The sequence below is a fragment of the Pinus tabuliformis genome, chromosome 1_2 (genome assembly GCF_031772625.1).
Source record: "Pinus tabuliformis cultivar Carrire ecotype Pingquan chromosome 1_2, CPIR1, whole genome shotgun sequence".
Taxonomy (NCBI): domain Eukaryota; kingdom Viridiplantae; phylum Streptophyta; class Pinopsida; order Pinales; family Pinaceae; genus Pinus; species Pinus tabuliformis.
The window spans coordinates 678,308,639-678,321,900 of record NC_142298.1 but is presented as its reverse complement, the minus strand read 5'-3'; the positions used below and the strand labels follow the sequence as shown (position 1 = coordinate 678,321,900).

The window sequence follows — 13,262 nt, the reverse complement described above, 5'->3', positions numbered from 1 at the left end:
CTGCTGACTCTGCTCTGTGCCAACTGCACTGCTGCTAACACTAGCTCTGTGCTACTTGACCTACGTTGACTTCAGGCTTGACTGCTCTCTGACCGCAAAAAATTTACAGCAGTTTTATTTCTCCTTTGACCAAGTTGTTTTGGGCTGAATTTGTCCTCCTGGTCAGGCCAAGTTTGACTGAGAAAGACCAAGTTGCTTTGAGGACGATTTATTGTTGTTTTGAACAGCGTTGACTTTCTGATTAGGGCTGAAGTTTGACTGCAGTTGACTCCAGAAATTTACAGGGTTGTTTTGACTTTGTATTGGGCAAGTCAATTTGACTTTTGTACTCTCTCTCTCTCTACTGAACTTTTCATTTAATAATAAGAAGAAATGATCAAAGGGTTTTCCCCACATTGGGGTTTTTCCTTGGCATCCACCACATCTGATGCATCTAGCATCCTCTTGTCTTGGCTTGTTTTCTGCATTTTGTTTCATGTTCTATCTGATTTTACTGTCAATGTGATTATTGTGATTGTTATTGGGCTACTAAGGAACATTGAAGTAAATTATGCTAAGCATAGAACATACCATTGTTAACTAAAATTAACATGGTATCAGAGCCTAGGTGAAGACAAAGCCCAAGCAAGAGTAAGAAAAGCAATCACTAAGGAAAGTTGTTGGACAAGAATATTGGTCTAGCTTCAATGACGACTACATCATACTTCAAATCCGAGGACAAGCGCAAGGAAAAATCTAACTATCATGCATGGAAGATGACTTTGGATTTGACTTTGGAAGAAAATGATGCTATGGACTATGTAAAGGGAAGAGTGGTTGAGCCTCCTTCAAATGCACCTGTTGCTACAAAAACAAAGTATAAGAAAGGTGAGGTCAAAGCTAAGAAAATAATTCTAGACTTCATTCAAAAGCATTTGGTTGCCTATATTTCTGATTTGGAAACATCTAAGGAGATGCATGATTAGCTAGTTGGGATGTTCAAAGTAATCAATGCAAATCAAGTCCACTTTCTCAAAAACAATTTGAAAGGCATCAAGATGGAAAGAGGAGAGTCCATTCAATCCTACTTCATGAGGATTACCAAAACCAAGAATGATCTTCTATTATTGGAGGAGTTGTTGGTGACAAGGAGCTCACTCTTATTGCACTTGGAGATCTTACAAGAGCATGGGATGTGTTTAACACCACCATCCTCAACAATGACAGGATTTCGGGTTTTGATGAATTATTGGCTAGATGCACTCAAGAAGAAATAAGGATGATGGAGAGAGATAAGCCCTCAAATGGAAATGATCCTACTGCTTTCTCTGCTCATGCTAAGAGGAAGAACAATACTGGTCCAAGGAAACAAGGTCAAGGATTTAAGTCAGGATTCAAAGAAGGAAGAAAAGGAAGATGTTACAATTGCAACAGGTTTGGCCACTATGCTAGAGAGTGTCCTCACAAGAAGGATACTCCAAGGGATGATGACAACAACAACCACAACAACTACAAAGGCAATGGAAATCAAAGGAACAACAAGTTCAACAATAAAAAAAAGAGGAATGCTCCCACTGCTCCATATGGAAATGGTCGTCCTCCCAAAAGATCACAAAATTCCAGGTATGAGAAAAGTAATGTCGTAGAAAAACAAAATGAATTTTATCTTATTTCCGCTTTATCTACTGCCTCTCCTCTGAATACATTGGATCATTGGTTGATTGATAGTGGAACCTCAAGGCACTTCACCGGGTACAAAAAGGCCCTCTCGAATTTGGTTGAAAAGAAGACTAACTTGCAAATCATACTTGGAGATAATGCCACCTATCCTGTGACAGGAATAGGTATTGTCACTCTTCACTTGAATCAAGGTCAAACCATTCATCTACAAGAAGTATTGTATGTGCCTGATTTGAAGAAAAACCCAGTATCTATTTCTGCGATGGAAGATAAAGGCTTCAAGGTAGCATTCAATGATCAAAAGGTACATCTTTGGCAAAGAAACCCTAAAGATGCATTTACACTTGGATTTAGGGTTGATGGTCTTTATCAAGTTGGAGGAAGTCCTCTAGGAGCCATGTCTTGCAACACTTCTCTTCAATCCGAATTATGGCACCAGAGATTTGCCCACCTTCATTACAAAGCCTTACCTAGGGTAAGGAAGATGGTCACAGGTATGCCCGATTTCAACATGAATCATGAAGGTGTTTGTCAGGGTTTTGCAGCTAGGAAACTTACAAGGGGACCATTCCCCTCAAGCGAAAGTCAAACTTCTGATGTTCTTCACATGGTCCATTCTGACCTATCTGCCTTGGTGGAGAATTGTTCAAATTGGCAACTAGGGCCAAATTCCACCTTAGGACAACTCATATGATGAAGATAATTATTGCATTCGATTTCGCTTTTCGAGAGGTCCAATTTTGATATAAAGATCATCTCATTCTAACAAGCAGAAATGAAATTTTAAATTTATTCTCTCTCATGCACGAACTGTCAAGGTCGGCCTTAGTCAAATGTAGGCTCATAAAGCCCAATAGATGTGTCTCCTCACCCTCATCGAAGTGTATAAATAGGAGTGACCTTTCTCTCATTTGGACATCACTCATCTCATCTCATACCTCTCTCTCTCCTCTCTTGATTGGTTCATATAGCTTGGAGGCAGCCTTCCCTACTTCGCACATGTGAAAGCAGGATGAATTTCAGGACTGTTTTGGAGGCCAAAAAATTCATGAAACAGGGCAGCGTTGGCCAGCGTTGACTTGGGTGATTTTGACCAGCATTGATTTCGATCTAAGGGCGGAATTTTGATTTTTGAAGGCCACATTGATTGGCACAGTTTTCGAGGTGATTGGGACAATTTCACTAGTTCGACTTCAACATTGACTTCAGCCTTTGACCACATAAATTACAGCAGTTTTTTATTAGGTTGACCGAACTATTTTTGCGCAGACTTTGACTGTCTTGGAAGGTAGAATTCTTCTACTGTTGAACGAGCTACATGGAGGAAATTTTGGAGCTGCTTCGACCATAGTTGACTTTCTAGTTAGGGTTGTAGTTGACTGTTGATTTGACAAGACTGTTTTGGGCAAGTTAATTTGATATGTGTACTCTCTCTCTGCTGAACTATTGAAGAATAATAAGAAGATTTGATAAAAGGGTTTACCCACATTGGGGTTTGTCGCTGGCATTCGCCATATCTTGTGTCCTCTTGTCTTGGCTTGTATTCTACACATGTTTTTATGTTATATCTACATTCATTGTTAATGTGTTTAAGTTAATGTGATTGTTACTTAATATAATTGGAAATTGTCATTGGGTTGATAATTAACATTGAAGTAAATTGTGCTAAATCATAGAACATACCATTGTTATCTAAAATTAACATGGTATCGGAGCACAGGTGAAGACAAAGCCCAAGCAAGAGTGAAGCAAAACAATCACTAAGGGAAATTGTTGGACAAGGACTTGGAACTAGTCCTGATGACAACTACATCTTACTTCAAATCCGAGGACAAGCTTAAGGACAAATCCGACTATCATGCATGGAAGATGTCTCTAGATTTGACATTAGAAGAAAATGATGCTATGGAATATGTCAAAGGAAGATTAGTGGAGCCTCCTTCAAATGCATCCGCGATTGCATAAACAAATTACAAGAAATGTGAGGTTAAAGCTAAAAAGATTATTGTTGATTCTATTCACAAACCTTTGGTTGCCTATATTTCTGATTTGGAAACATCTGAAGAGATGTCTAACAAGCTAGTTGGGATGTTCAAACTTCAAAGTAAATAATGCAAATCAAGTTCTCTTTCTCAAGAACAAGTCGAAAGACATCAAGATGGATAGAGGAGAATCCATCCAATCCTACTTCATGAGGATTACCAAGATCAAGAATGATCTCCTATCTATTGGAGAAGTCATTGGTGACAGGGAGCTTACTCTTATTGCACTTGGAGGCCTTACTAGAGAATGGGATGTGTTGAACACTACCATCCTCAACAATGACAAGATTCCGGGACTAGATGAATTATTGGCTAGATGCACTCAAGAAGAAGTAAGGATGATGGAAAGAGACAAGCCCTCAAATGGAAACAATCCTACCGCCTTCTCCGCTCATTCTAAGAGAAGGAACAATGTTGGTCCAAGAAATCAAGGTCAAGGGTTCAAGTCGGGATTCAAAGAAAGAAGAAAAGGAAGATGCTTCAATTGTAACAAGTTTGGCCACTTCACTAGAGAGTGTCTTCACAAGAAGGATACTCCAAGAGATGATGACAACAATAACAACAACTTCAAGGGCAATGGCAATGAAGGAACAACAAGTACAACAACAAAGGAAAGAGGAATGCCCCCGCTGCTCGAAATGGAAATGGTCCTCCTCCCAAAAAGTTGAGAAACTCCAGGTATAAAGAGGTTAATGTAGTAAAGCAAAAGGAATTTTATCTTATTTCTACCCTCAGCACCGCCTCTCCTCCAGATACAATGGATCATTGGTTGATTGATAGTGGTGCCTCAAGGCACTTCAATAGGTACAAAGAAGCTCTCTCAAACTTGATTGAAAAGAAGATGAATATGGAGATTATACTTGGGGATAATGCCACTTATCCCGTGAAAGGAATTGGGATTATTACTCTTCACTTAAATCAAGGTCAAACCCTCCACTTACAAGAAGTATTATATGTACCTGATCTGAAAAAAAAAAAACTTGGTCTCTATTTCTACGATGGAAGACAAAGGTTTCAAAATGACATTCAATGATGGGAAAGTTCGTGTTTGGCAAAGGAACCCAAGAGCTGCATTCACTCTTGGATTTAGGGTTGAAGGTCTCTATCAGGTTGGAGGAAGTGACTTGTGATACTTCTCCTCAATCTGAATTATGGCACCTGAGATTTGCTCACCTTCATTTCAAAGCCTTAACTGATGTAAGGAAGATGGTCACAGGTATGCCCGAAATCAACTTAGATCATGAAGGTGTTTGTCAAGGATGTGAAGCTGGAAAACATACAAGGGGACCATTCCCCTCAAGTGAAACTCAAACCACCGATATTCTTCAATTGGTCCATTCTGATCTATCAGGTATGTTGCCTGTGACATCTTTGGGTGGATATTTGTACTATATTATTTTTGTGGATGACTTCTCTTGCAAAACATGGATTTATTTCTTAAAGAAGGATTAAGTGTTCAAATGGTTCCACTCTTTCAAAGCCTTGGTCGAGAATCAAATAGGGAAAGAGATAAAAATATTGAGCACCGATAACGGGACCAAATATTTGTCAAATGAATTCAAAGGCTATTGTAGAGAAGCTGGCATTAAGAGGGAGACCACTAGTGCATATACCCCTGAACAAACTGGTGGTTCTGAAAGGAAGAATCATACTATCATAGAAGCCACCCATGCCATGCTTCATGACCAAGGTCTACCGAAGTTCTTATGGGGAGAAGCTGCCAACACTGTTGTGTATGTTCAAAACAAATGCCCACATCAAGCTTTAGACTTCAAGACACTCGAAGAAGTTTTCACCAATATATTTTCATGTGCCGAAAGAGCAAAAAACAAACTAGATGCATCTGGGAAGAAAGGAACATTTGTGGGCTACAGTGAAACTTTGAAGGCATATAGAATCTATGTGTTTGGTCAAAGGGAAGTGGAATTAAGTCATGATGTCACTTTCGATGAAGATTCTGCTCTTAGAAAGATCCGAAATCTTCCTATCCCTAGGAAGGACAATGATGATGTTGATGCAGAAAAGCAAGATGAACCTCCGTCTGATGAACCGATGCCCGATGTTGAAGGTCCGATGGATCCCATTGATCCACCTCCTAGTGAGCCCTCTACTTCAAGAAAAAGGCCTTTGTGGCTCAAAGATACTCTTGAAGATGCTGAGAAACATATTGCACTGAGGGGGACATTTCGTGAAAGCAAAAAGCCAAATAAGTACCAAGGCTACTTAGCTTCCATGAGTACTATTGTATAATCTGAGCCTTGCACATTCGAAGAAGTCGTGAAACACCTAGTTTGGAAGGATGCGATGAACAAGGAGTATGAGTCGATCATGAAGAATGATGTCTGGGATGTGGTTCCTAGACCCAAGGATAATTCAATGGTCACTTCAAAATGGCTCTACAAGATCAAACATGGAGCTAATGGGAGTGTTGAGAAGTTCAAGGCCAGATTTTTGCTCAAGGCTTCTCTCAAAAGGAAGGAGTAGACTATGATGAGATATTTGCACCAGTTGATCGATATACCACCATCCGTTCGATTATAGCCCTTGTTGTCTCACAAGGATGGAGCCTACACCAGATGGATGTCAAAATTGTCTTCTTGCATGGTTCGCTTAAGGAGGAAGTCTATGTGGAACAACCCGAGGGGTTCGAAGTTCAAGATTGTGAGACACATGTATGCAGGTTGAAGAAAGCCCTTTATGGGTTGAAGCAAGCCCTTAGAGCTTGGTATGAGAGGATTGATAGCTATCCTAGGAAGTTGGGATTTACAAGGAGCGATGTTGACCCGAACCTAGACTTTAAGGTTGAAAAGGACAGACCTCTCATTCTGGTCCTTTATGTGGATGATCTCTTTCTGACAAGTGATCACTCTCTCATTCATCAATGCAAGAGGGAGTTGGCTTCCGAGTTCGAGATGAAGGACCTAGGACTGATGCATTATTTCCTAGGGCTGGAGATCTGGCAAACACCAAGTGAGATTTTCCTTTCTCAAGGAAAATACATTGTGAAGTTGCTCAAGAGATGTGGGATCATGGATTGCAAGTCTGAGACTACTTCAATGGAACTCAACTTCAAGAAGCTATGTGGAAGTGTTGCTGGGCCCAAATTGGCAAATCCTTATGAATATAGACAACTTGTGGGGGCCCTGATGTTCTTGGTAAACTCTCATCCTAACATATGCTTCATTGTGAACACGTTGAGTCAATATGGTCGAGCCTCATCACATACATTGGATTGCTACTAAGAATCTCTTGAGATATCTTCAGAGTACAATCCATTATAAACAAAGATACATTGTCGGGAATTTGAGGCTGCATGGATATACAAATGTTGACTGGGCTGGCGGTGTGGTGGATCATAAGAGCACGTCTGGATGTTGCTTCTCATTGGGGTCTGCTTCAATTTCTTGGATGAGCAGGAAGCAGAAAATGGTTGCACTAAGCACTGCTGAGGCCGAATACATTGCAACTAGTATGGCCTGTTGTGAAATTGTTTGGTTGAGGAAGCTCTTCAATGAGCTATTTGAGCACATGTTAGATACCACTGTGATATTTTGCGACAACCACAGTGGGATTTGCCTTTCAAAGAATCCTGTGTTCCATGACCACTCCAACACATTGATATCAGGTACCACTTTATCGGGGATATGGTACAATGGGGACCAATAAGGCTCCAACACATCAAGACTGATGAGCACGTTGTAGATATCCTCACAAAGCCTTTGGGGAAGGTCAAATTCTTAACCTTCCAAGAGAGACTTGGAGTCATGGAAAGACCCTTCCATGAGGGTCCTGCTTGAGTTGGACAATGAGCTTCGGGAGCTCCTGAGGGCTTGGGGTACTTCTTGGAGCTATGAGCGACCATAGCGTGAGTAGTTCACCTTCCCCTATGTGGTGCGTTGTGTACAGGGTGAGTGGTTCACCTTCCCCTATGTGGTGAGTTGTGTACAGGGTGAGCAGTTCACCTTCCCTTGTGATACCCCACGGTGACATGTGTGTAGGGTGAGTGGTTCACCTTCCCCTACTAGACACATGTGTAGGGTGAGTGGTTCACCTTCCCCTACGATTGACATATGCATAGGATGAGTGGTTCACCTTCTCCTATGGCATAAGAGCAAGATGAGTGGTTCACCTTTTCCTGTTGATGCCCCAGCATACATCCTACCCATGTAGTCCGCAACTCATGGAAAGTACCTCTCATCTGGTGAATGAGTTGGGAAATGTGGATAGGGGCCATAGCACTACCGATGGACGCATCATGTACTGTCGTACTCTCTATGTCTAGGATGCATGATGTTCAACAACTTGATCTAGGATCATTTGAGGTTCTACCTCTGGACTGACTTTTGTCAGTGGAGAGTGCTAAAGTCTTGTGACTCACTCTCAATCGATTCTTCTTCATTATTACTTCATGGTTCAGCAGAACAGAGATAAGATGACAGAGATTCTACATGATGACAGGATGGCATGATGACGACAAATGGATTGGCTGGTGAAATTCTCCCTAGTTGAGAGGGAGTGTTAAAATTGGCAACTAAGGAAAAATTCCACCTTGGGACAACTCATTTGATGGAGATGATGATCACATTTGATTCCTCTTTTCTAGAGGTCCAAGATTGATATAAAGATCATCTCATTCGGATAAGAAGAAGTGTGATTTTGAATTTATGCCCACACATGTGCAAATTGTTCAGATCGGCCTCATCAGCATGTAGGCTCAAGAAGCCCAATGGATGTGTCTCTTCACCCACAACGAATTGTATAAATACAAGAGACCTCACACCTCATTTGGCACATTCATCACTCACACATTCTTCTCTCTCTTCATCTGATTGGTTCGTACAGCTATTGGGCAACTTCTCTCTCTCACACGTGTGGCAAGGAGGACAAGTTTTCTGGGCAGAATTGCAGACCGAAATTTCAAAGTTCTGGGACAGGTTTGACCAGTGTTGACCGAGGGTTTGTTGACCAAGTTTGACTGCTTTTTTGAGGTCAAAAGTTTGATTTTTCTAGGCCGCGTCTCTGGGCACAAAAATCGAGAAATTTTGGGTTGTTTGACTTGCGTTGACTTCAAGGTTGACTATTGTTTGACCATAGAAAATTTACAGCAATTTTCTCTCTCCTTTGACCGAGCTGTTTTGGGTTGAATTTGTCCTCCTGATCAAGCCGAGTTTGACTGAGAAAGACAGATTTTTTTGGAGGACGATTTGTTGTTGTTTTGACCAATGTTGACTTTCTGGTTAGGGATAAAGTTTGACTGCAGTTGACTGCAGAAATTTACAAAGTTGTTTGGACATTGTATTGGGCAAGTCAATTTGACTTTTGTACTCTCTCTCTGTTGAACTTTTGATTTAATAATAAGAATAATTGATCAAAGGGTTTTCCCCACATTGGGGTTTTTCCTTGGCATCCGCCAAATCTGGTGTCCTCTTGTCTTGGCTTGTCTTCTACATTTTGTTTCATGTTCTATCTGCTTTTACTATCAATGTGATTATTGTGATTGCTATTGGAAATTGGAAATTGTTATTGGGCTACTAAGGAACATTGAAGTAAATTGTGCTAAGCATAGAACATACCATTGTTAACTAAAATTAACAATTTAGGACTAAATATACATTTTAACCATAAAAATTTAATTTTTTCATAGTATATACATAAAAAAAATTAAATGATATATAATATATACATAATTGACATTAAAATATTTTACATAACATGTACATCAAGACATTTTATAGTGCAAATTAAAATAGTTTTTAATTATTAATATATTTTTACATATATGTCAATATTAATTTGTATTAAAATATTTTATTGATAACCCACATTGAATATTTTTTTTTATACAACATTAAAATATTTTATTAAAAAAAAATCTATATATAAATATATATGAAATTGATATCGACATAAATTAGTTAACATAGATCTTCAAATAATTTATTTAAATCTATTGTTAAAATAATTTGAAAAGTATAAGATTTAAACATTTTACTCACACATTTTTTTTACTTCTAATTACTTTATAGCACATTCATTTTTTTATATTATAGCTGACATTATTTTTCTATTTAGAGCATAATTTTATTTTATTTTTTTTAAAGGGGCACATGTCAACTCAATGGACGGACGGACGGACAAACTTACACATCCCCTCATACTGGGTTGTAGAATGAGCCTCTCGGCTCAATTAAAGCTAACATTGCTAAACTCATCGGATGTGTCATTTTAAGGAATTCTAAGTAAGATGCAACAATACTATCTGTTAGGAATTGAACTTGGACAGATGAAGAAAAGTTCTCACTTATTAATTTAATAGACAAAAAATTATGGAATAAGTAAATAAATGGACAAACTCAAACCTTTTTGGGGTGAAATTTTTCCCATAATTGGATAAGTATTTTGTTGGAAGTTATAAATAATCCCCATGAATGATAGGAACTTCAACCATGGAACTTTGCCCCTATGGATAAGCTAGTAAGTATAGCAGAAATTTATGTGTGTAAGTCTAGCAGAAACTTTACATTAGCCAAATATCTCAGGTTCACGTTAGAACAATAAAGATTGGAAAAACCACAAATGAAAAGCTGGGAGCCAGCCACCAGATCTAGCTTAACATTCTTTTAAAGTTTGAAGTTTGACTGTATGAAAAGAACCATGGAGTTGAATAAAAGTTATGAAGATACCCATGGATCTGCTGCAGTTTCTAAGCGAACTCGTCAGCTTCAGTGACTGTCACTGACTTTATGAGTAATACCAAACTCAAATGAATAAGACATTATCTTAAGAAATTTCATATAAATTAGACATACCTGACGGAACAGGTTGAATAGCGCGGGAAAAGTTTTCTTTTTGGCAAGATCTCCAGAAGCTCCTAGAACTACAATAGAAAGGGGCTGGCAGCCACTTTCTGTTGTATTTGATAAGCTTACTGTTGAAGAACTCAAAGATTCAGACTCCAGCTTTGAAGGACTTCCACCAGAACCCATTCTTCCTCTTATTTGATCTTATCAAGGTCCACTTAACAGAGAATTTACTCCACCTTGTCTAGTTCTCCCCAGTTCCAACCTACAACAGCAAGGCACCATATGAAAGATAAGCTTTAATAGGCTTTACTCATGGAAAAATTCCTTTTGCATATTTAAAACCAAAGACAAAATTATCTATATAAGCTCTCTTTATCTTCCATCTTGAAGCATTTAAAAAGCTGACAACTATATAATAGCCAACAAAAGAAGTTACAGAAAATTATCTATGACAGTGTAGGATAGCATGATTCCATCCGAAACTATCCTAATTGTTTGTTAATACTTATCAAGTTGATGTTCATATCAAACAATTTCTCCATCCATTGCACTATATCCTTGACACCGACAGCTGAAAAGGGGTTAATTCATCAAATTGAAAAGGCAATATATTTCTTAGAGCCCAATCATGCCAACTGTTATGCTAAAGTAAATCTAACCACCATTGGAAACTTTGTTCTGATATGTTCACAATCTGCTTTTGTTTTTTCGTCAAATTGTAATAATCTTTGATTCAATGTCTGATTACTTGCTCAGATTTGTGCTAGATTCTGGACATCTGCCGGGTAACACTTTACGTGCTTTTGCCAGTATTAATGTACACACCAAACACTGAACAGCAATCATAAACATGTTTCAAGGACTCAATACCAGTCTGGTAGCAACTAAACAATACCTCAATCACCAAAGCATAATACTCTCAGCTCCCAATATCTCATTTACGTAATTCCTTCTAATAAAAGTCCAACAACTAAATGAGTGCCTTCCAACCAAAACCCAAATCTCAGTTGCAAATTATCAATTTATTGCCTAATGAATGCGTAGTGAAAACCCATTTAGAATCTTCATCCCAGAAATAGCATTATCTTATAACACTGAAGCAAGGCGGTCCAGCTGGATTAGCTATGTTTTATAAACAGTATTACTCTGACTTCACCAGATCAGATTACATGTAGCTCATAAGTTTATCTCTCTCTTTCTCTCTATATATATATATGAAAAAGTGGATAAGGAATTTCTCGAAATCAATAACGATTGTTGGAGAATGGTAGAAAGCCTCCTCATAAGATACATTGCTGTAGCTTTTGTAAAAACTACAGCATGATACCATGGTACGTGGGCTAGATCTGTAAAGTTACCATACCATGTTTGTTTTCCTAAAATATGCTTAATTCAACTTGAAGCTTAATTGGTAAAATTATCGCCTGTAAATTCCCCGCCTGAACAACACCTACAACCTTTAAGTCAATGTCTATTTTTTATGCTTACATGAAATGTAGAAAGATAAAGGTTCACACACTTGAAATGAATTATATTTCATTATGTTTGACGGCACAGTTTGACCAATTCTTGTAAAACTCCCGCGGTTTCTCTGAATCAAGGACAATACGAAAGATAAAATATATCTTCTTATTTCAATGTTCATTCCGTGACTGAACAGTAAAACAAGAAAGGTGTTACAATTTCACAGCTCTTTTTTTTTTACTTTTCCCGTATTTCTCCCTATTTATCTTTGTATGTTACATTCATTATTCATTTCCCTACTCACAAAACTATTTTTTCCTAGGTAATAACACCTAATTCTTATATCATGCTCTTAATTATTCTTTGTGGCAAACATGTTTCCTGACCTTTTACATGCAAATTAAGAATTCCCAGGATATGATGCAATGCGACAATCACAGAAAGAAAAATTCGGAGAGATAGTATAGCAAAAGAACAATGCAGTCAATTAGGTCTGATTGCAGACAGTAAACCTAACTGCCAAGGTCAATGCCCAAGAATTCAGCATTAAAAGGGATAAGGAAATCTTAGACTGATAAACCATGTCTCCTACAATGCTAAGCATTTTAAGGAATGATAAATGCATCCTACAATGCATCCAGTTAAAGTAATCCAACAGAAGATAAACTTAATAGTATCAGAACCTTTAGGTACGAAAGCCCTTTTGGATAAGAGTTCAATCAGTAAACTAGTTTATAGTATATAGAGATTGATTTCATGCTAAGTGAGTTTGATTGATATTCCTCTATAAAGTTCACATGATACCTATGCATTAAAGTAACGTGCAAGAGTATTGACGGTTAGAGAATGACTCATCTAAAACGAAGTTTTGAATGTTCTTTAATAGGAGAGAACATCCATGCATCAAATATCTTTCTTCGTTGCATGTGCGAGGCTCCCCTCAAATTTTATCCGATTCAATGTGTTTAAGATGTTTTGTGTACAAAATGAACTTTAATACTTAGGAAAACATGTTAAGATATGGCACCAAATTTTCCTCAGGAAAAAGAAAATTCTAGCAACCTAGGCTGAATCGAACATGTTCATTTTACCTTATGAATGATTATAATCCAATACATAAGAAATGATCCACGGCTACAACCTAACAAAGCTTAGAAATTTTGTGGCTTACTTAGAAATTGCAATACAGTTTCAACCAAGAGGAATCTGTTAAAAAAGCAATAAGCAATCATTGACATCTATTTGATACAGAAACAAGTATGCCTCGGCTAGCATTAAGAGAAGCTGAGTAGCA

General features: G+C 38.2%; 1 protein-coding gene across 5 annotated transcripts in view; it reads right to left on the bottom strand.

Annotated features, from left to right (window-relative positions):
* The window catches only part of LOC149207508 (glucose-6-phosphate 1-dehydrogenase, cytoplasmic isoform-like), a 240,750-nt gene that overhangs the window by 216,912 nt on the left and 10,576 nt on the right, over nt 1-13,262 (bottom strand). For all 5 annotated transcript variants that reach the window (XM_089395761.1, XM_089395763.1, XM_089395760.1 and 2 more), the window contains one exon: nt 10,511-10,766. In XM_089395761.1, coding sequence (XP_089251887.1) covers nt 10,511-10,687 — 177 coding nt within the window. In that variant the 5' untranslated portion in view covers nt 10,688-10,766. The remainder of the gene's footprint in view (nt 1-10,510; nt 10,767-13,262) is intronic.